At 37.5% G+C, this 21,164-nt stretch overlaps 1 protein-coding gene across 3 annotated transcripts in view; it reads left to right on the top strand.

Annotated features, from left to right (window-relative positions):
- PBX3 (pre-B-cell leukemia homeobox 3) overlaps window positions 1-21,164 on the top strand; it is a 287,631-nt gene that overhangs the window by 243,951 nt on the left and 22,516 nt on the right. For all 3 annotated transcript variants that reach the window (XM_006892551.1, XM_006892553.1, XM_006892552.1), the window contains exon 5: window positions 6,657-6,792. In XM_006892551.1, the coding sequence (XP_006892613.1) occupies window positions 6,657-6,792 (136 nt within the window). The remainder of the gene's footprint in view (window positions 1-6,656; window positions 6,793-21,164) is intronic.

The following is a 21,164-nucleotide window of genomic DNA, read 5'->3' as shown; positions in this document are numbered from 1 at the left end:
TGACGACTGCCTCCTGGTCCAAGTATAAGTTTCGCATTAGAACGATCAAGTGTTCTGGGATTCCCATTCTTCTCAAAGTCAGCCATAGTTTGTTAAGCAAGTAAGAAAATGGAAGAGGATCGAGAATAGACACTGTTTTGTTTGTGGGGTTTTTTTGGTTTGTTGTTTGGGTTTTTTGGGTTTTGTTTTGTTTTTACATCCACGACCTTTATTGTCAGAGGGCTAGTTGACGGGATGAAGTGGAGGAGTGGGCGGTGCCTGACAGGCTTGTAGGTGATGGAGAACTCACCCAGGTATTGTCCGGTCATCTCAGGCTTGATCTCCACCTTGTTAAAGGTCTTGCTGTTGTACACGCCGACCATGCTGCCCAGCATCTCAGGCAGGATGATCATGTCCCGCAGATGTGTCTTCACCACCTCCAGCTCCTTCATGGGGTGCGCCTCCTTCTTGGCCTTGCCGAGTGCTGTTCAGCTGCTCATAGGACACGTCCAACAGCTGGTCCAGTTCCATGCCGCAGCAGGTGAACATGCGAAAAGTCCACTTCTTTTTCTGCTCCATGCCCACCATCTTGTCGGAGCTTCTGGAAAGAGCCAGTAGGCACTGTTTTGATTGAAATAATCTAATCATATAAATTTTTGAAATTATTTTTTTAGCATTTATTTCAGAAATAGAATCATTAAATGAGAGCATGGAACTTGGAACCTAGCTGATGTTCAATAAATGTTTGCAGGACCTAATAAGATTCTGCTCCTCCTTCCAAACCCAAACTAAATGGCTCCAGTTTTGGGAATTCCACCATTATCAGTCTTCAGCACTGGCTCCTATTTTGCCTAATGGTTTTGTAATTCTCAAGACTAAATGTTTGATAGAAATTGTAGTTTATGTTGTGGTTGTTTTATGAATATTTTTCTTCCCTTCCCTAGAAAAGCAAGAGCCATTGAAAGCAAAAGCCAAGTCTTACCTGGCAAATACTTTGCATATATTAGGCTGCAAAAATGATTTCTCAACTTACCATATGACTGTATATTTCCATTTATTACTTTAAAGATGTACATGTATTTAAAAGACTTAAAAAGATAGCTTCCAAAAACTAACAAAAATATTGTAAATTGTCAAATTGAATTTTAATAAAAATAAGATGAATAAGTATCAGAAAAATGTTTTTAATAGGAAGAAATTTTTCTTCACACAAGTGCTATCCTGTTTCTGCTTATACTTTCCCATTTTTGTCAACATGTATGCTTATTTTTTCATAGCTGTCTGTATTAATATATGTATCTACCTAAATGATTTATTTTTCTTCTACAAAAAGAGAGCATATTCATAGGCCAGAGTGAGCAGAACCATAATGAGAAGTCTTCTGAGTTTATAACAGTCTCTTCTCTCACTGGTACTACTCTTAGTAATGTTATGATGCTCATGGTACAGTCTTGGCCCTGTTCTACTCACATAGACCTGAGGCTTAGCCCTTTATAATGATGAACCCAGAGAAGAATGAAACTTTTGGGGGAAAAAACCCTTAATGAACATTTTCTGTAGGATACTTTTCTATAAAATAAAATACAAGATAAAATTTTCTAATGCCTTCAAGGAAATGCAAGTACTGAGCCTTGATTCCTACTGGTTCTTGTATAGTGTCTGCTATGCACTAAGAAGACATGCTCTAGGTAAAAATATTCACTTAAATAGATGATTCCCTTGCTCACTCTGGTTTTCCACAAATCATGTTCACATTTTCTGGGTAATTGGATAGTTGAAACACTATCACAAAACATTTTTTTAATAGTTCTATATTCATTTATTCCAAAATTTCTGAAGCTTAAGGAGGGATATGATCTTTTGTTAGGAAAAAAGTTTTTATCACAGTCTATTTAGCCATTTTAGCTTTGTGCTGAGTAACATAAGAAGTCGTTTCCGTTGAAGATCTTCACACATGCCCGCTCACATCGCCAGGTGCTCGGCATCTTGTGATCAGTTAGCAGCACATTTCCTGGACTGAAGCTAATAATCAACAGACCCTTTCACCCAAGCTCTTCCCTAGTCCCATGTGCGAGCTCTTAACCTCAGCTCTAGTTGTTGTAAGGGGCCATTAAGTCGACACCAACACATAGCAACCTTATGAGCAAGAGAATGACAGTGTGCCAGATCCTGTGCCATCCTCAGAATCTCTGCTGTGCTTGGGCCCATCGTTGTAGCTATCACATGACATTTAAGTACAAAGTTGTGTAGGCCCCTCTGCTCTTCTAGGGGTAGTGCTGTGGTTTAGACACAGCCAGAATGTCTAAGGGGAGGTCTCCTGTCTTGCTCATAAATTGAGTCTTGAGGCTTTTGATGCTTGCTTGCTAAAAACCATTTCTTGGTAAAATCAATAATAAGTGAACCAAATTCATCTTTGCATTCCTAGGTATATTCTGCTCATTTCCCCTTCACAAACTACCATTTCCCAACATTAATTTCTGTGCTTGTGTCATCTAATCTTAGCTCTACTGTTGGATTTCATGGTTTAAAGTTGTAGTGACAAACTCACATACTTACCTGAAAGGTCACTGAGAAGGAGTGGCTGGGTTGGAAATGCAGTGGAGGTTGGAGTGAACAGGTACATATTTAAAGGGACAGACAGTACTCAGCTTCAGACTGCAGCTGCTTTGCAATAATGCAGGCCTTGTTAACTGCTCTTTTAGTTACTCTTAAGAACTGAGAAACTCAGTTTTTATGATAAAGTGTACTATACTGTATAGTTCAACAGATAATATATGTGGGCAAGGTAATGTTTCTAGGCTTAACCTTTTCAGTATCTATTCCAGACTTTTCCTATTCTGCTAATGCACCACCTACCCATCAGAATATGCCTCTTTAAAATACCTTCATTTTCGTTCAGTGCAATGCATAGCTCTTACAATATGCTAATTGCTTTTCTTCATAGGGTATTTTATTTCCTTTCCTTTTTTCCCTTACTACATCCTTCCATCCTATTGATCCTATTGCTATCAAAGCCTGCTCTTTCAATCTCAAAGTAGATCATGTATCTCTTCTTCATCTCCCAAGAAAGAATTGTTTAGTTTCTTATACCCTTGATTTGTCCTTAATGTTGAGACATATTGCATACTCAGACTTCTGTATCAGTAACATTATTTTAACTAGAAAATCTCGTACTGTACATATATTTACAAACTCCTGTTGATTCTGTCTTATGTGAGTGTAGAATGTCACACTAAAAAAAAATCACGAAATTTGCTGTAGACTAAGCCACTAGAGTTCCCTAGAATGTCATATTGTGTGTTGTGTTGTATTATGTACCAATGAGTTGGAACTGATCCATAACTGACACTGTAGCAGATTTTCAGAGGTAATTAACCACACAGGAGGAGATTGTACACCTTTCTCCCACAGAGCAGCTGGTGGATTTGAAGTATGTGCCTTCAGGATTGCAGGATAGCTTCTTACCACTAGGCCACATACTAGTTAAGATTGATTTTTAAAAGGAAATATTAACGAAATTATTTGGAAAAGGGTGCTTTTCTAGTTCAAAGAGCCCACAGAGCCCTGGTGGTATCGTCCATATTGTGTTGTGTTGCTAACCCAAAGACGTAGAATCTCCAACAGACCAAATCCACCAGTGACTCTGAGGAATAAAGATAGGCAGTTACCTCTCTTTAAGATTTACAGCCTTAGCGGGCTCTGGTGGCCTAGTGGCAAGAAGCTGCACTGCAACCTGAGAGGTGAGTGGTTAAAATCCACCATATGCTGTGCTGGAGAAGGAGGAACAATCTCCTCCTGTACCAGTCAAATCTGATTTGACGGTACACACACACACACACACACACACACACACACACACACACAAATACACAAATAATAAAAATAAAATAAAAAGACCACACTTCTCTTTAAAAAAAAAAAAAAAAAAAAAGATTTACAGTCTTGGAAACCTGATAGGAGAGTTGCTGTGATTGAGTTTGAAGTATTTAAAGTGAAATCTGGAAAGCTCTAATTTTCTAGATAAATGGGCTTTTTGACATTTGAAAGATATAGTTAATAAATACTTGGATCTTATGACATCAACATTCTTGGGACTAGCAGTCATGAAATCAAAAGACAAATTGAATTGGGAAAATCTGTCAAAGATCTCTCTAGAGTGCTAAAGAGCAACAATAGTTAAGAGACTAAGATGCACCTGATCCAGTCCATGGTTTTCTCAGTTGTTTGCTATTCATCTGAGAGTTAGACAGTAACGAAGACAGAAGAAGAATCAATGCCTTTGAGTTATGCTGAGGGAGAGTGTTGAACATACCATGGATTGCTAAGAGAACAAGTAGGTCTGTCCAGGAGAGAGTGAAATCAATTTCACAAGGATTTTAAAGCTCCATCACATATACTTTGGGCATGTTGCCAAGAGGAACTAGTCCTTGGAACAGAACATTGTGCTTGGAAAGGGAGAGGCTTAGTGCAAAAGAAGAAAACCCTGGATGAGATGGATTGATACAGTGATTAGGGTAATGGGGATAGGTGTGTCAAAGACAGTAAGGTTGGCTAGGATGGGGCAAGGTTCAGAGCTGTTGTTCATGGGGTTGCTATGAATCAGAATTGACGTGATGGCACATTACAATATTCTCAACAAAACCCCAAAATTTGTTCTTCTTTCCTGATATATTTTTATCCCTTACCTTCCTTTCACTTCTCCACTTCCCATGCTCCTATCCAATTCCTCATCAGATCTTCTCCCTTTTACTTCTCAAATAGATCTTTCCCATTGCTCTCACCCTATGCTAAGTCATGGACCATTGTGCTTATTGCCTTAGTTGATTGTTTCATTTTCTTTCATGCCATCTTCCAGCTATTCTCTACAGATTCAAAATGTTCTCTTTAAAATGTAAAATAGCTTTAAACTCTATTAAGGTAGTTTTAATAGTCTCCTACTGTATTTAGAATAAAATTCAAAAGTTCTGTGAGGTCCACAAAGCCTGAATAGTCTGGATCCTGCTCATCCTTCCAGGTTCACCTCACACATTCCCAAGTTTCTATTGTGTGCAACCTTCCTCCAACCCCTCATTCTTGCCACCTCTTTTCTGTTTCAAGACTGTTTCCTTTGCCTTTTCCTTTTTCACCAGATACCCTTTGTTTGATGAACTCCTGTACATACTAGAATGAAATTCTCTGATTAGACATCACTCTTTCTTTTTTCTTTTTTTTTAGATCTCACTCTTTCAAGGAAACATTTCCTGACTCGACAACTTGTGTCAAGATTTCCTCACATAAACTTTCATTTTACCGCATTCTTTTCCTTTGTGGTTTTTCTAAGTTACCATGTTGTTGTTGTTAGGTGCAATCGAGTATGAGTAATAGCAACCCTAAGAACAGCAGTTATGAACTCTGTCTTGTCCTTTGTCACCCTCACAATGTGTCATTTAATCTGGTTGAGGGTCTTCTTCCCTGTCCCTCCACCCTTCCAAGCATAATGTACATCTGTAAGAGTAACTTCTCCTAGCAACATGCCTGAAGTATTGAAATGAAGCTTAATCATCTTTACCTCCTGCATGTTCTCCAAGATAAATCTGTTTGTTCTTTTGGCATTCCGTGGAATATTCAGTATTCTTCTCCTATATCACAGTTCTTCTTCTGTTATCCTTTTTCATTGTCCACCTCTCAGATACATAGCAACTGACTGAAAAACTATGGCCTGAATCAGGCATTCCTTGGTCCTCTGACAGTGTTGCTCCTCAAACTGACAACGTTGCTCCTTAGTAATTTGGAAAGGTTCCCGACAACAGACTTCTCAGTGTAATATGTCTTCTAATCATCTGACTGCTAATAAAAACCTGTATTGTTTGTAGATCCAAGTAAGATGAAGTCATTGACAATTTCAGTTTTTTCTCCATCTATCATGATCTTGCCTATTGGTCTAACACTGAGATTTTTGTTTTCTTGACGTTGAGATGCAGTTCATATTGATGGCTGCAATGTTTGCCCTTTTGCAGCAAATGCTACAAGTCCTCCTCACTTTCAGCAAGCAGAGTTACAATTTATTTCTGTGATACTTTTAAATATCTTTCTTTCTCCCAGTTCTCTACTATCTCCCTTAATCCTCTAGTCCTGTATAATCTCTCTTCTATGAGAAATGTTGTCTGGTTTGGATTTTTTTTCTTTCTCACTAGATCTTCACTGAGTGTCTAGAATATAGTAACAGGGCTCTGGTACATAATGTATTAGACTGCTAGCAAAGAGGTTATCAGTTCAAATCCACCAGCTGTCCCATGGGAGAACGATGAGCACTCTCCTCATGTAAAGATTTACAGGTTTGGGACTCAGTGGAGATTTCTATGAGTCAGAATTGACTAAATGATGGTGGCTTTGGTTTTAGAATTCAGTAAGTCCTCAATAAAAATTTGTTGAATAAATTAAAGAGTGAAATTGTACTTCACATTTTAGTATCTTTCTTCGTGATCCTATTGTAAAATGTTTGTAGTGATCCTGTATTTTGAAATAAGTTTGATAGTGCTTTGAAGGATACTTGGAACACAATTTACAGTGTTACAGTGATAACTTAGTCCCTTAGAAATGTCTAAAAATTTTAAAAATCTGCTTTTTGGTGTGACCTAATTCATCTCTTCCCTTCGGCTTAATGCCAATAATAACTGCCATTCTTTCTTTCCTTGTAGACGGAAAAGGCGTAACTTCAGCAAGCAGGCCACAGAAATCTTGAATGAATATTTTTACTCACACCTCAGTAACCCTTATCCCAGCGAAGAAGCCAAAGAGGAGCTGGCCAAGAAATGCAGCATCACAGTGTCACAGGTGAGAGTCGCCTGGACCTGTCTGGCCCCCTAACTATTCCTTCTTCAGGGCTTTCTCATCATTTCATAGCCATATGTTCAGATATCGAAGATAGAAAATATCAAGTATGTACATTTTTATGAAAGAGTTTAATGCTCAATGTTGTTTTTAGTCTTAACTAGTAAGAGTCCCAATCACATATTATCATATCATTCCCTCTTCACTCCTTTACTATAAGCATACCATAAGGAGATACACATTTTATACTTAATTGACTTTCCAGTAAACTATCTTGCAGTCCTCATTTTTCTAAGTTAGAAGACTAACCTGAGTTTACCATTGAGAAACCAATTCCTTTGTTGCCAATTGGAAATATAATGTAACCCTTTGTTGAAAACTTTGAGGAATTTGTCAAGCCTCTTTCTCAATAACTGTGCTATACTTTTTGGATCTCAAGGATTTCTTTCCTTCCTTCTTTTTAATCAGACAAAGAATTTATTCATACCCCCCTTCCTAATGTCCATATAATAAATAGTGCCACTCTTTATGTTAGCTTTCTAACAAACAAACAAAAACATTGACTTTTAGGCAGATAAACTGGTATTCAGATTGAGGTTTAGAGACATTTAAATAAACAGCTTTACCTCCTAAAGAATTATTCTTTAAAAAAAAATCCAACTGGCATCAGCTCTAAAATAAAATTTCATTTCAATATGGACATAGCTTTTTATTGATTCTCACTTGTACACAGTTTTTTTAATTGATTTGCATATAATAATTTGTTTATATTGTGTTTCATTCATGTACATTGTATTGGTATGGATCTTTTTTCTGCCCCCTCCCTCCATCTACCAAACTGCACCCCTGTGATTTCTCCTCCTCTTCACCCTCAACCCACTGTCCCTACCCAAACCCTTCCTTCTTTGGATATCCATATACATCTTACTGATCAGCCTTCAGTTTTAACAATAATGGTTTTGTACAGTATTTGTTTTTATGTACCTGAGTTAGTTCACTCAGCATAATGCCCTATAGCCTCTCCCTTGTTCCATAGTGTTTTTCAAAATTGTTGCTCCTGAGTGCTGCATAGTATTGTATATGAATATACCACAATTTCTTAATCCAGTCGTTTGTTGATGGACATTTGACCTGTTTCCATGTTCTTGCTGTTGTCAATAATGCTACTATGAACATCAATGTACAAATCTCCACTTATACCACAGTTCTAGTGACCTTGGGATATATTCCTAGAAATGGAATAGCCAGGTTGTATGGAATTTCTGTGTTCAGCTTTTTGAGGAAATGCCTGTGACTCATAGCGACCCTATGTACAACAGCCCTAAACCCTGCTCTATCCTGTGCCAAGTTTATTGTCTCTGACATACCTACCCCCATTTTACCCCAGTCACTGAATCAATCCATCTCTTCAAGGGTCTTCCTCTCTTGCGCTGTCCCTCCACCCTCCCAAGCATGATGTCCCTTTCCAAGGACTGATCCCTCCTTGCAACATATCCAAAGAATGTCAGACAAAGCTTCAGAATCCTTACCTCCAAAGAGCAGGCTGGTTTCACCCACTCTAGGACAAACCTCCTTGTTCTTCTAGCTATCCATAATGTATTCAGTAGTCTTCTCCAGCACCACAGCTCACAGGCATCAATTTTCCTTCTGTGCATAGCAAGTAACTGCAAAGACCATGACCTGGGTGAATTTTCTGGGTCATATACATTCAACTTTTCCCACAGGCAGTTCGTAAGTTAACAAATGTCTGACTTTGTACAATTTATAGTTACAAACCAACACTGATAAAGCCTTGTTGCTGTGCACCGTCAAGTCAGAACTGACCCATAACTGACCCTTCAGTGGATTTTCAGAGTCAGGTAATTGCACAGGAGGACATTGCCTGTCCTTCTCCTCTGGAGCAGCTGGTGGCCTCGAACCTGGGTGCCTTCAAGATTGCAGTGCAGCTTCTTGCCACTAGGCCACCAGTGCTCCCTTGTTAAAGTCTAGGATATTAAAAATTTGAGATACTTACAGTAGTTCATAATAACAAAAATGTGCTCTTAGACCACTTATTATCATTCTTATTACTATATTACTATGTGTTAAAGCTTATTTTGTGTATCTAGAAGTATTTCTTTTGAGTTTTATGCCTAGAAAAGTACACTATATACTACATATGCTAATATAGACATTTGACTAATTGACATTAGATTAGAACTGTTCTAATTTTTAGGTAACTGTTCCAACTTACATACAAATTTGACTTAAGGACAATTTTAGGAATGGAATCTGTTTATAATCAGACAGCTTCTTGTACTTCTAAAACCCATTTACTTTGTTGTTGTTGTTGTTGTTAGTTGCCATCAAGGCTGGCTCCTGAGGATTCTGTGTGTACAAGGCAGAGCTGTTCCATAGTTTTTAGAATCAAATCACTTGGTCTGTCTTCTAAGACTCTTCTGGGTAGATTTGAACTCCCAGTCAGCTGGTAATTGAGCACTTAATGGTTTGCACTACCGAGGGACTCCTCCTATACATTTCACTTGTTTTTGTTAGGTTTTAAAACTTTTAAAAAATTGTTTGTGATGTAAAAACAGTATCACTCACTCAGTCAGTCATCAAGTTGATTCCAACTCATAGTGACCCTACATTTTAATGGGAAGAGGCTGCCCATCTTTCTCTCTCAGAGCTGCTGGGGGGCTCAAGCTGTTCGTGGCTTTGAACCACTGGAGAAATGAAGCCTTTTGATAGACATGTTATGGACTCTGCTTCCAACAGAGATGTAGGTTTATTAATCTGAGGAAGAAGTAAGCTTTCTTAGTTCTGTTTTTCTATCTAATATAGAATAAGTATGAGATGATATGAAAGAGGCTGAGGGATCCCTGAGTCAGGAATTTTACATTATAATAAATGGTTGGATTTTTCTCTAAGGAGAAGGAGAAACTTTTGTCAGTTGTTCAGCTGAGGAGTTATATGATCTTACTTACTTACTTTTAACAGGAATACTATGGCTGCTCTACTAACAATAGACTGTGAGATATCAGAGATACCAGTCAGGGCAGAGTTACAGTAATCCAGGCAGAAGATAATGGTGGCTAGATCAAGGAAGCTAGTGGTAGAGGTGGTGAAATATGGCTAGATTCTGGAAATGCTTTGAAGATGGAGCTGAAAAGGTTTGTTGATACATGTAAGATGTAGGATATGAAGGAGAAAATAAAGTTAAAGATGACTCCAATATTTTTTTCTTGGCCGAAGCAGTGGAAGTTGTTAAGCATTATGGGAAAGACTTTGAGAAGAGTAGATTTTAGGCAAAGATCAGAAGTTTGGTTTTGAATATATTAATACATATGCGTGTGTGTATTTTGTTTGCTATGTATTTTAGTTACAAATAGGCATGGGTGAAAGAAAAATACACCAGTTGTGAATAAAGCATAATAAATATAAATATCTTTAAGAAACAGAATTGCTAGCTGAGTCCAGGATGTAAAAACATGTTAACAAGATCTCTAATTTCTTATAACTTGATTTGACTGAATAAGCTAGAGTTTTCCTTATGCTTAGCACCCTAAAAATTTGCAAAAGAAGAAATAGTTTCAAATGTCATATGCACTGAGTCATCTTGAATTGTCACATGTTCTTAATTAGTGGAGCAAATATTAATAAGCTCTAACTTTTTAGAATAGAGCTACCTGCACTGATTATTCAAGTTACAAGAACTCCTTTGTTCTCCTGATTCCAATTTTTAATTTAAATAACTCTGACCCTGATTTCTTTGCTAGGTGTTTTTACAATGAAAATGTTAACTTATTCTTCATTGCTACTATAATTGAAATGTACTGTAAAGAAATGATTGAGTGTTTTTTTAACAGATGAGAACTTGAAATGACAGAGATTCATTCACTCATTCATCAACTAACATTTTTCTTGGATCTTTTAAATTGATGAACAAGATCAGCTTTTATTTAATATTTATAATAATCCAGTGAGGAAAACACTGTTATCTTACCCTTATAGATGAGGAAACTGCAGTACAGAAGAGTGAAGTAATTTGTCCCATGTCACAAGCCTAAGAGTTTGGTGAGTAGGAGATTTGGAGGTCCTTAAATGGAGATTCTTGATGAAAAGGAGAAAGAGGAATTTTTTACTTCTCCCTCCACCCATACAAAAAGTTGTAGAGTCCTGGTTTATGAGGCATGGGCCAAGGTGTATGTTTACTAGAACTGCATCCTTTCCCCCCTAAACTCTTTTAGGAACTCCAGGCCGGCTAGGAGACTGAGGCTTCTTTATGCATTGTCTCTTATTTCAAAGTGGTGTGTATTCAGTAAGCCTACTGACATTTATAAAGTTTCCTTACTATTAAAAAAAAAAGCTGTACCTGTTAATTAAAACATATCAACTGGTACAACAAAGAATCAGTTAATGCCTTTTGAGCTGTGCTATTGGAGAAGAGTACTGATTATCCCATGAACTGCCAAAAAAAATATACGTATGTCTTAGAGAAAGTCCAGCCAGTGTGCCCCTTGAAAGCAAGGGTGGTGAAGCTTCATCTCACATACTTGAAGAAGCTGGTTCTTGGACAGGGATGTCATGCTTGGAAAGGTGTTAGGTCAGCCAAAGAGAGGATGACCCTCAATGAAATGGATTGACAGAGTGACTGCAGCAATGGGCTTAAGTATGTTAGAGATGGTGAGCATGGCAAAGGATAGGACAGGGTTCAGATCTGCTTTTTCATTGAGCTGCTATGAGTCGTACTTGACTAAAGGGCCCTAACAACATTAAAATAAGAAGTCTATTAAAATAATTATAATAAGGATGGGCTACCTCCTCCTGCTGTGATTTATAGCCTCAGAAACCAGATGGAGGATGTTGCTGTGAGTCAAAACAGACTCAATTAGTAGTGAGTTTGAGTTTTAGCTATCTAAAAAAATTATTTTTGGTTACTTTGGCAGTAGATAAAAAGCAGGAGCAGGTTTTACAGTAAGTATGCCTTTAGACCATGGACTGCCAAGAAAGCAAACAGATTCATCCTGGAGAGGGTTAAATCAGGCTAATCCTTGGAGGCAAGGATTCTGGGGCTTCGTCTGACATACTTTGGACATGTTATAAGGAGGGACCGGTCCTTGGAGAGGAACATCATGCTTGGTAGGGTGGAGTGACATTGCAGGAGGGGAAGGCCCTCTATGAGGTGAATTGATTCAGTGACTGGGGTAATCAGGATGGGTGTGTCTGAGGCAGTGTGATTGGCACAGGATAGAGCAGGGTTTAGGGCTGTTGTACATAGGGTCACTATGGGTCGTAAACAACTCGACAGCACATAACAACAACAACATGCCTTTGGTGAACTGGAGAGAAGTTGAGGAATATGGCAGCTATTTTGTTAAAGCTATTTCTTCTACACTGTCTTAAAGCTAAAAGTCCTCTGTTGTATGGGGCTAGGACATCACTGAATATATAGCATGCAAAAGAACAAAGAAGAAGGTTGTAAAAAAGATGCTGTAATACTAAGCACAAATAAGGCATTTTTTCAAGACTCAAATACAACAGGAGAGCTTCATCTGAACTTTGTTGTGGTTGAACTAGTTCTCTACAAATTACCAGCCTCATGATAATCATAGTGCTTAAAGTTTGTTCCCGTGATGTCAGATCTTTATTTTTACTTTTGAATTTACTTTAAAAAGTATTCTCTAAGACTTGTTTGACTTGATATCTAAATTAGGGATAAAGGGACAAACATAGACTTAGTAGTTTGTTTTTGGGTTTGGTTTGTTTTTTTTTTCAATTTTGTTTTTAGTTTCTCCATCCCTTGTTGATGTTGTGTACAATTGAGTAGAAACCAACTGTCGCAGACCCTCCAATAGGATTTTAGAGGCACAGGAGGAGATTGTCTTTCTTCCACAGAACAGCTGGTGGATTCAAACTGCGTACCTTTGTGCGCCATTGCAGTTCCTTACCACTAATTCCTTCAGTTTGTGTCATCTTCACCTTTTTGCCTTTTCCTTTTCATCAGCCCCTTTGAGTATTCTCATCAGTCCCTCTTCATGCCTGTCTCTCATCCCTACATCTTAACTTTCCATTGACTCACTTGTGTAAGGCTTTATAGGCAATATATCAACCAGGGTTCCAGCAGGAAACAGATGGCATGCTCAATTAGAATAATTTGAGGAGAGTTTAATGCTGGGTTTCAAATTCTAATTCAATCTCATACTGATAATTTGCATTTCCACCCCTGTTATGTTAAATCAGAATCTACATTTTAACAAGATCCCCAGGTGATTCTTATTTATACAAACGAGAAGGGACCAGTTCAAAGCTCTTGTTCAGTGAATTGACTATTTAATAAAGGTGTGAAGAGTATGGAAGCCACCAAAGATAATGTTGGTAATAGGCTCTATTACTTCCCTGGTGACCTGAAGGAAAGGAGTGATTTAGAACTAAAACAGAAGCATCATGTATACCAGATTATTTACAAAAATTCATCTTAACTAAATTGTGTTCCATGCAGTTATCTGTGTTGTCCCTTGACATTATATATTTTCAGAAACTGGGACTTTAACTGTACATAACTCATAATTGCACATTCAGTATAGTAAGGTCACTCAGCCCCAGCTTCACCACTTTACATAACAGTGTGACCTTGAATAGATTATTTCATCTGACGCTCCACTTTTTTCTGGTTATTTCTAAAATGAAGACGATGATAACTTTTTCAGGTTAAAGAGAAAATAAGTGTATGTACATAGAGAATACTTAGTACAGAACTTGGTGTATTATGAATGTTCAATATCCATTCAACCAGTGTTTTCTTGCTTGGTGAACTGAACATACAGAAACTTGTAAAGGTTACAAAGGAACAGAACAGAGCTCTAACCTCTAGCAAACTTGTGTACTAGCCCCAGGTTTTTGCAGTTTCCTTAAAAATAAGAACCTGGAATGGGTCTCTGAATAGATCTACTGTAGATTTATTCTTTGCTCCAGAAATAGAGGTGTTTAATTTTTTGTGAGAATTAATTGTATGTCGACAGAGCAGTAGCCCTTTTGAAGATAGATATTTCATTTGAACAAATTTTTTAAATTTTTTTTTATTATATTTTGTGTATGTACCATCAAATCAGATCTGACTGGTACAAGAAGAGATTACCCCTTCTTCTTCAGCAGAGCATCTGGTGGATTTGAACGGCATACCTCTGGAATTGCCGTGCAGCTTCTTGCCCCTAGGCCACCAGAGCTCCCCTCATTTGAACAAAGTTGTTGAGATTGTCTGGATTGTTAAAAAGAAAATAAAATTTATATTTGTATTTGATAGGAAGTGGTATTAGCATAGGAGTGGCATCCACTTCCAAAATAGCTTGCCGCCGGAAACTCTATGAATGTGGAGAAAGGATGAAAGTTACACAAGTGTTCAGGTCTTTCGTTCATAGGGTCACTATGACTCTGTGGCATATAGCAATATAGAGAGAGCTCTGTTGGCCTAGTAATTAGAAATTTTTACTACTAAGCCAAAGATCGGTGATTTTAATCTGTGGCCCTCAGGCCTGGTTTTAGTTGTTTTTGGTCATTCTTCTAAGTGGTATAGCACTGGTCTGTCCTTTTGCTGCACAGAGAAAACTTGATTTTGTTGTCATACTAAACACTGTGACACTGATGTATCAAATGTGATAGTGGCTACCTGTGGTGACAATGTTTGGTGGAGCTCCCCAATTAAAACAAGCTTGAAAGCAGGAATGGCATCCACTTCTGAAATAGCTTGCCTCCAGAAACTCTGTGAATGTGGAGAAACGATGAAAGTTATGCAAGTGTTCAGGTCTTTTGTTCATAGGGTCGCTATGACTTGACGGCACCTAACAACAACAGGTTGCAGGGTGAGAGGAAGACCTTCAGTGAGATGGATTGACACAGTGACTGTAGCAAGTCAGAGATAATGAGAATGGCACAGGATAAGACAGGGTTCACGTCTGTTGTTCATAGGGTTGCTATGAGTTATATTCAACTAAATGGCACTTAACAACAACATTTAATAAAGTATAAGCTCTGGTGTCCTCGTGGGTGAAGAGTTGCACTGTCAGCCCAAAGGCATGCATTTTTAATCTACCAGCTGTTCTGCCAGAGAAAAGTGGACAGTCTCCTATCATGAGATTTACATCCTCTAAAACCCCCTGAGGGATTCCAACTCAATAACATATAACAACAACCTTAACGAGAATTTATTTACAAATAGGCTTCTGAACAAATTTTTAATTTTTTAATTTGGTTTTATAAGAATTACAGTTATGTAAAACTTCTCAGGAAATAAATAAATAAACTAATATATTATTAGGGAGCTTTGGTAGCCTAGTGGCAAAAAGCTGTGCTGCAATACCAAAAGCATGTGCTTCAGGCCACCAGCTGCTTTGCAGGAGAAAGATGGGCAGTCTCTGTGCAATTAACTGCCTCTGAAAGCCCACCAGAAAGTCAACTATGGGTTGGTTCTAACTCTACAGAACACAACTCCAGTAGCAGTATATTATTATTTAAAGAATGTTGTGTTTTAATTCTGGGTGCTGATTTGTTCTCTGGGAGATGGTTTCACCATTCAAGGCCTCTGATGGAGGCAGTTACACCATTATGATGCCCACAGTGTTTAGAAATCTTTGACAAGAGACTTTCCATATAACATATGAAAGATCATTATTAAATTGTACACTTAACAGAGTTTGATTTTTCTAATGAGAGATGTAATTTTAAAGGAGGAAAAAAATTCTTTAACTGAATGCACTGCATGTGGTAATTTAGATCTTCCCCTCACTGTACCTATTTTAGGGAGATGAAAGGTGTTATTTGTTTTATTATACTGTGGCCGCAAGGCTGGCATTTTATATACTTTTGCAGATGAGTCTCGTTGTGAATGTCATGAGCAGTTATCAATCTATCTTGCATGGAGTAAAAAGGGCATAGCCAAATGGTAAAGGTGTCAGTAGATGATGGCAATAAAATTTTTCATGTCTTAAAAGAAACAAAACTATATTTGAAAAGTGAATCTATTTGAAATTATTTCAAATACTATGGGAAGAGAATTTCAGTTTGTTTGGTTCTTTTATTAGAAATGGGTTGTTTGTTTTCAAGTCAGTTTTTAAAGTTTAGAACATATTTTTGAAAAAAAATTTTTAAAAATCATTTGGATCTTTAGACTAACCTACATTTTAAACAGAAGTATTTTGTACTGAATAGAGGTAGATAGAAATATTTTTGTAATCCTGGCCATTTGATAAAGTGGAAAAGAAATTGAATGAAGAATAATTTTTTTTTTAAAAAAAGCCATGTAAGATTATTAAGCAAAACCAGATTTTATAGAATAAAAACTAGTGGGAAAATCACAGAAGATTGATGATGCTTAAACAAGTTACATCAATTTTCTCACCTTAGTTTTTGTAGCTGTAGTTTTGTAGTAAGGGTTAAACAGCATAATCCAAGTAAGGTATCTAGTACAATAATAAGCTCTGGCTGATAAGCTCTCTTCTTTAGTGGCCAATCCTATAAATATAGGAACAGCTGAGATCCAGACTTTGGTCTCCTACAAATTCTAGGGCTAATGCAGTGATCTGCTGAGTGTCTGAGTATGTTGGTGCAGGAACGAGGACTGATGAGGTTTAAGTAATGGTGTTAGGCCTGTAGGTAAAACCACTGCTTAGCAGGTGTGAGGCAGACAGGGGTTCTCTTTTGGGTATTACACATTTCAGATAGGAAAGTCAATTAAGCGTAAGTGTATAGTGGAGCACCTCTTTTTCCTTCTCCCTCTACTACCTATTCCCCACTTCCAGTAACCCACCCACACTGGGAGCATGGACTGTTTCTCCTAGTGTATAAAGTTCCTGGGAAAAGGCTGACTTGGCCTCAGTCATTGAAGCAAACAAGCATGATTTGTGTGTGCTGGGCCTTTATAGAGTAGTCCTCAGCTGCTAACCCTCTCTGGTGGTTTGAACCCACTAGTGGATCCGTAGGAGAAAGATAAACAGTCGTCTCCCATGTGATTACAGTCTCCAAAAACCCACTGGAAGGTCAGCCATGAATTGGTTCTGACTTGACAGCAATGAGGGTTTTTCTTTTTTAATAGCTGTTCTGTACCTGGTAAATTCCAGTCATATGTACTTTACATGTTACCTCATTTAATATTCAGAAGCAGGCATCATTGTTAGCCCACAATGTAGTTGAAGAGAAGAGAACTTTAGATGATGAGACAAGCCTCAGGAAGCATGTGACACAGGTAAGAAGTTGCAGAGGGGAGATTTGCACAGGTCTGTTTGGCAGTCAGGCTCATGCTGTGACTGGGCTCTATCCTGGACTCCCAACAAAGTGCACACAGTAGGTTTATTTACACAATGTGCAGCTTACAGAAACATTACTGAATTGTATATCCTTCAGAGGGATGAGTATAAGATTTAGGGTTTTTTCACACTATTGACTTTAAAAATAAAATCATATCTGGCTTTCATCTCTCATTTCAAAGCAAATCAGATAATGAGGATAAAAACATATTGATTAGGGGAAAACTACCTATTAAAAATAAAATTGTTTACCGTGTAAAATGTACTGCATATTCCATTATACTCGATTTAGCATTTCAACATTTCATAATCTGTTACATTTAATTAGCCACAGTACATAAAGTAGGCATCACAAGTAAACATGGAGAAGCACAATGGCAAATGTTTCTAAGGTTTGTGCTTCATAAATTTTCTGTTTGCTAATTTCAATAATGATTTTTTTAGTGTCAGCTGCTTTTTCAAACTAGCACTGATTCCTCTCTGATGTGGTTTAAAATGCAGGAAGCAAAACTAAGGTTGAACTCCTAAGTTCCTCCATTTTGCCTCTTCGAGAGTAAGCCTTTAAATAATATTTTTACCTTTTTCTCTCAACATGATTATTAACGTAATAAATCAATATAGAGATAAAATTTGAAATGGAGGGTACAATTAAAGCTAATTGATAGACACTATTTGTATACAGATTATTTTGTAATCTTATTGTAAGAAAATATTTAGAAACATAGGTACAAAGATTATCACTATAGCCCTAATTATAACAGGATTATTTTGCATTTTTGTTTTGGACATGGAGTTTTTCTTAACTGCAAAGGAGTTTGGAGTAATATAATTTGTTGTTGTTGTTGTTATGTGCTGTCAAGTCACCTGCGACTCATAGCGATCCTATGTTCCACAGCCCTAAACCCTGCTCTGTCCTGTGTCAGTCTCACTGTCTCCAACACATCCACTCCCATTACTCCAGTCACTGAATCAGTCTACCTCATAGAGGGTCTTCATGTCTGATTCTAAATGTTTTAAGAATTCTGCACTTTGCGATTCATTTCCTTCATATAGCATATAGGAATGGGAGTGTTCACTATCAAAACTTCTTGGACCAACACAAGGTTTAACACCAAAATTGTTCATTGACTTGTAAATGACTTTTAGAAAAAGATTACTCGATTTCCCCCCACTGAAAAGTATGTTTTTCTAGTAAACATCTAATCTTGCTTAACTAAAAAAAATGAAAATTGGAAAATACTTTAAAAAAATCAGAAAACTTAAAACCAAATAATTTCTAATATTTGCTTCAAAGATTGTCAGATCTTATCCTGTACATGCTTGTGTATGTGTGCACCTCAGTGTGTGTTTGTACGTGAGTATTTTCAGAGAAACCACAAGCACACAGATACTCACAAATTTCTCATGTTTTATGCAAAGAAGAGAAAGCTGCTATATCTTCCTCTTTGAAGGGCCTAGTGACACAATGGACTGTGCAGTGGGCTACTTACCAGAAAGTTTACAGTTCAAATCCGTCAGGTAATCCAGTGAAGAAAATAAAGCAGGCTACATGAGGCCTATTTTTTTCAGTCCTGTAGGGTTGTTATGAGTCAAAATTGACCCAGTGGTACTAAGTTGGGGTTTAGTTTCTTCCCCTCTTCTTTACAATGCATTACGACTATTTCTCTCATGTCAATAAATGTTCTTCTTCAACATAATTTAATTTCTTTATTCTGTCAAACCAAGCCATATATTAAAAAAAAACAAACCAACACAAAACCCCTTTCTTTCTCATCCCCCTGAAAATCGATACAATGCCTTTGAAAACATTTTCTTCACTTCCTCTTCCTTCCCCCTCCCCATAGTCCACTTTGCAATTCTGTTGTTCCAGATTGTTGTCATACATATAATGCCTAATCTTATATTTCTTTCAGACATTTCTCCCCCTTATCTGTTCCAATGCAGTGTTCATTATCTATCCACTCTTTTCTTACTCTCTCTGCAACCCCATATGTCCATATTTTATAACAGCAGTGTTAAGCAGTATTTGTCCTTTTGTGACTGATATACTTCACTTAGCGTAATATCTTCCAGGCTCACACAATTTATAATCAATGATGTATTATAATTAGGGCTATAGTGATTATCTTTGTACATATGTCTCTAAATATTTCCTTACAATAATTTCTCAGTAATGGCAGGTTAAAGAATACTGACTCATTCTCTAGAAAAGTACTAAGCTGAGTCCCTCTTTATGTTTATTTCTTTAATCAGAATGGGAGTTTTTGTTTGTTTCCTGAAGATGGCAGTTTTGTTTGTTGTCTTGTTCCAAATGATTATTGTGGCACAGGGAAAGAATTGGTTGGCTAAATGAGCTTAACGTTAATAGCTGAAAATCTTCCTGAAATTGATCCGCCTAAAAAAGCTGTTGTGGCATAAGCATTACTGCGGGTGTCATTTTCTCTTCTCTCTTTTCCTACTCCAACTTTTCCCTTTAGTTCAGTTCTCCAAAGTGTAAGAAACTCGTAGGGGTAACGTGAAATATTAATAATGAAACTTCTTCGATCAACATTCCATAACCCTCCACTCATCTAATTAAGAGCAGGGTTGATAAAGCCTTATTTTTTAATGGTCTGTATATATTCATCAAAAGAAATATTTGTTTTACTTTGGTCAATTTTGCCTAATAGAGATGATGGATTACTCAAGAAGAAAATATTAAGCATGTAGAGCCTAATAAGAAATAAGAACAACTTAAAAATTTCAATTTCCATACTTCTTTGTAAAGCATCAAAGTAAATTGATTTAGGATAATGTAAGAAGGAAATGAAATGAAAATGCACTCTCTAACCCAACATCTCCAACAAATTGGAAAACAACAGCAAGAAAACCCGACACCCTCTAAAAAACTGAAATTTTAAAAATTAGAGCAGAAATAAATGAAATAGAGAAATGAAAAAAAAATTGAAACCATCAACAAAACTAGGAGTTAGTTCCTTGAAAAGGTCAATAAAAGCGACACACCACTCGCAAAACTAATGAAAGAAAAGAAAGAAAAGACACAAATAATCATGAAATAGGCAACGTCACAACAGAACCAATTAAAATAAAAAGGGTAACATTGGAATATTATGAAAAACTATACTCAAACATTTTTTTTGGTGGATGATTTATCAACAATCTGCATTATGCGGATGACACAACCCTGCTTGCTGAAACTGAGGAGGACCTGAAGCGCCTGCTGCAGTGTCAAGGACTGTGGCCTACAATATGGATTGAGGCTCAATGTCAAGAAGACAAAGATTCTCACCACTGGACCAATTGGCAGCATCAGGATGGATGGTGAAGAGATTGAGATTGTACACAGCTTTAGTTTGCTTGGCTCCATAGTCAACAGTCTTGGCACCAGCAGCCAGGAAATTAAAAGGCGCATTGCTATGGGAAAGTCTGTGGTTAGGGACCTCCAAAGTACTGAAGAGCAATGGTGTCTCTCTGGAGACTAAGGTGCGTCTGATGCAGGCCATGGTCTTCACAATCACTTGTTATGCATCAGAGAGTTGGACAATGACCAAGGAGGATAGAAGGAGAATTGATGCCTTTGAGCTGTGGTGCTGGAGAAGAGTATTGAGAATACCATGGACCGCTAGGAAAACAAACAGATTTGTCCTGGAAAGGGTTAAACCAGGTGGCTCCTTAGAGGCAAGGATTCTGAAGCTCCGTCTAACATACTTTGGACATGTTGTGAGGAGAGACCGGTCCTTAGAGAGGGACATCATGCTTGGTAGGGTGGAGGGACAGCGCAGGAGAGGAAGGCCCTCTATGAGGTGTATTGATTCAGTGACTGGGATAATTGGGATGGGAGTGTCAGAGACAGTGCGATTGGCGCAGGACAGAGCGGAGTTTAGGGCTGTTGTACATAGGGTCGCTATGAGTCGCATGCGACTCGATGGCACATAACAACAACAACAACAATACTCAAATATAAAAACCTAGAGCAAATGGACAAATACTTAGAAATTCACAACCTACCTAAACTGACACAAACTGAAATTGAATAAATTAACAGACCCATAACAAATGAAGAAATTGAAAAGGAAATAAAACAACTTCCAGCAAACA

This window comes from Elephantulus edwardii, unplaced genomic scaffold (genome assembly GCF_000299155.1).
Source record: "Elephantulus edwardii isolate Elephantulus edwardi_28Jun2011 unplaced genomic scaffold, EleEdw1.0 scaffold00116, whole genome shotgun sequence".
NCBI lineage: Eukaryota > Metazoa > Chordata > Mammalia > Macroscelidea > Macroscelididae > Elephantulus > Elephantulus edwardii.
This window is presented reverse-complemented; position numbering and strand designations above follow the sequence as displayed.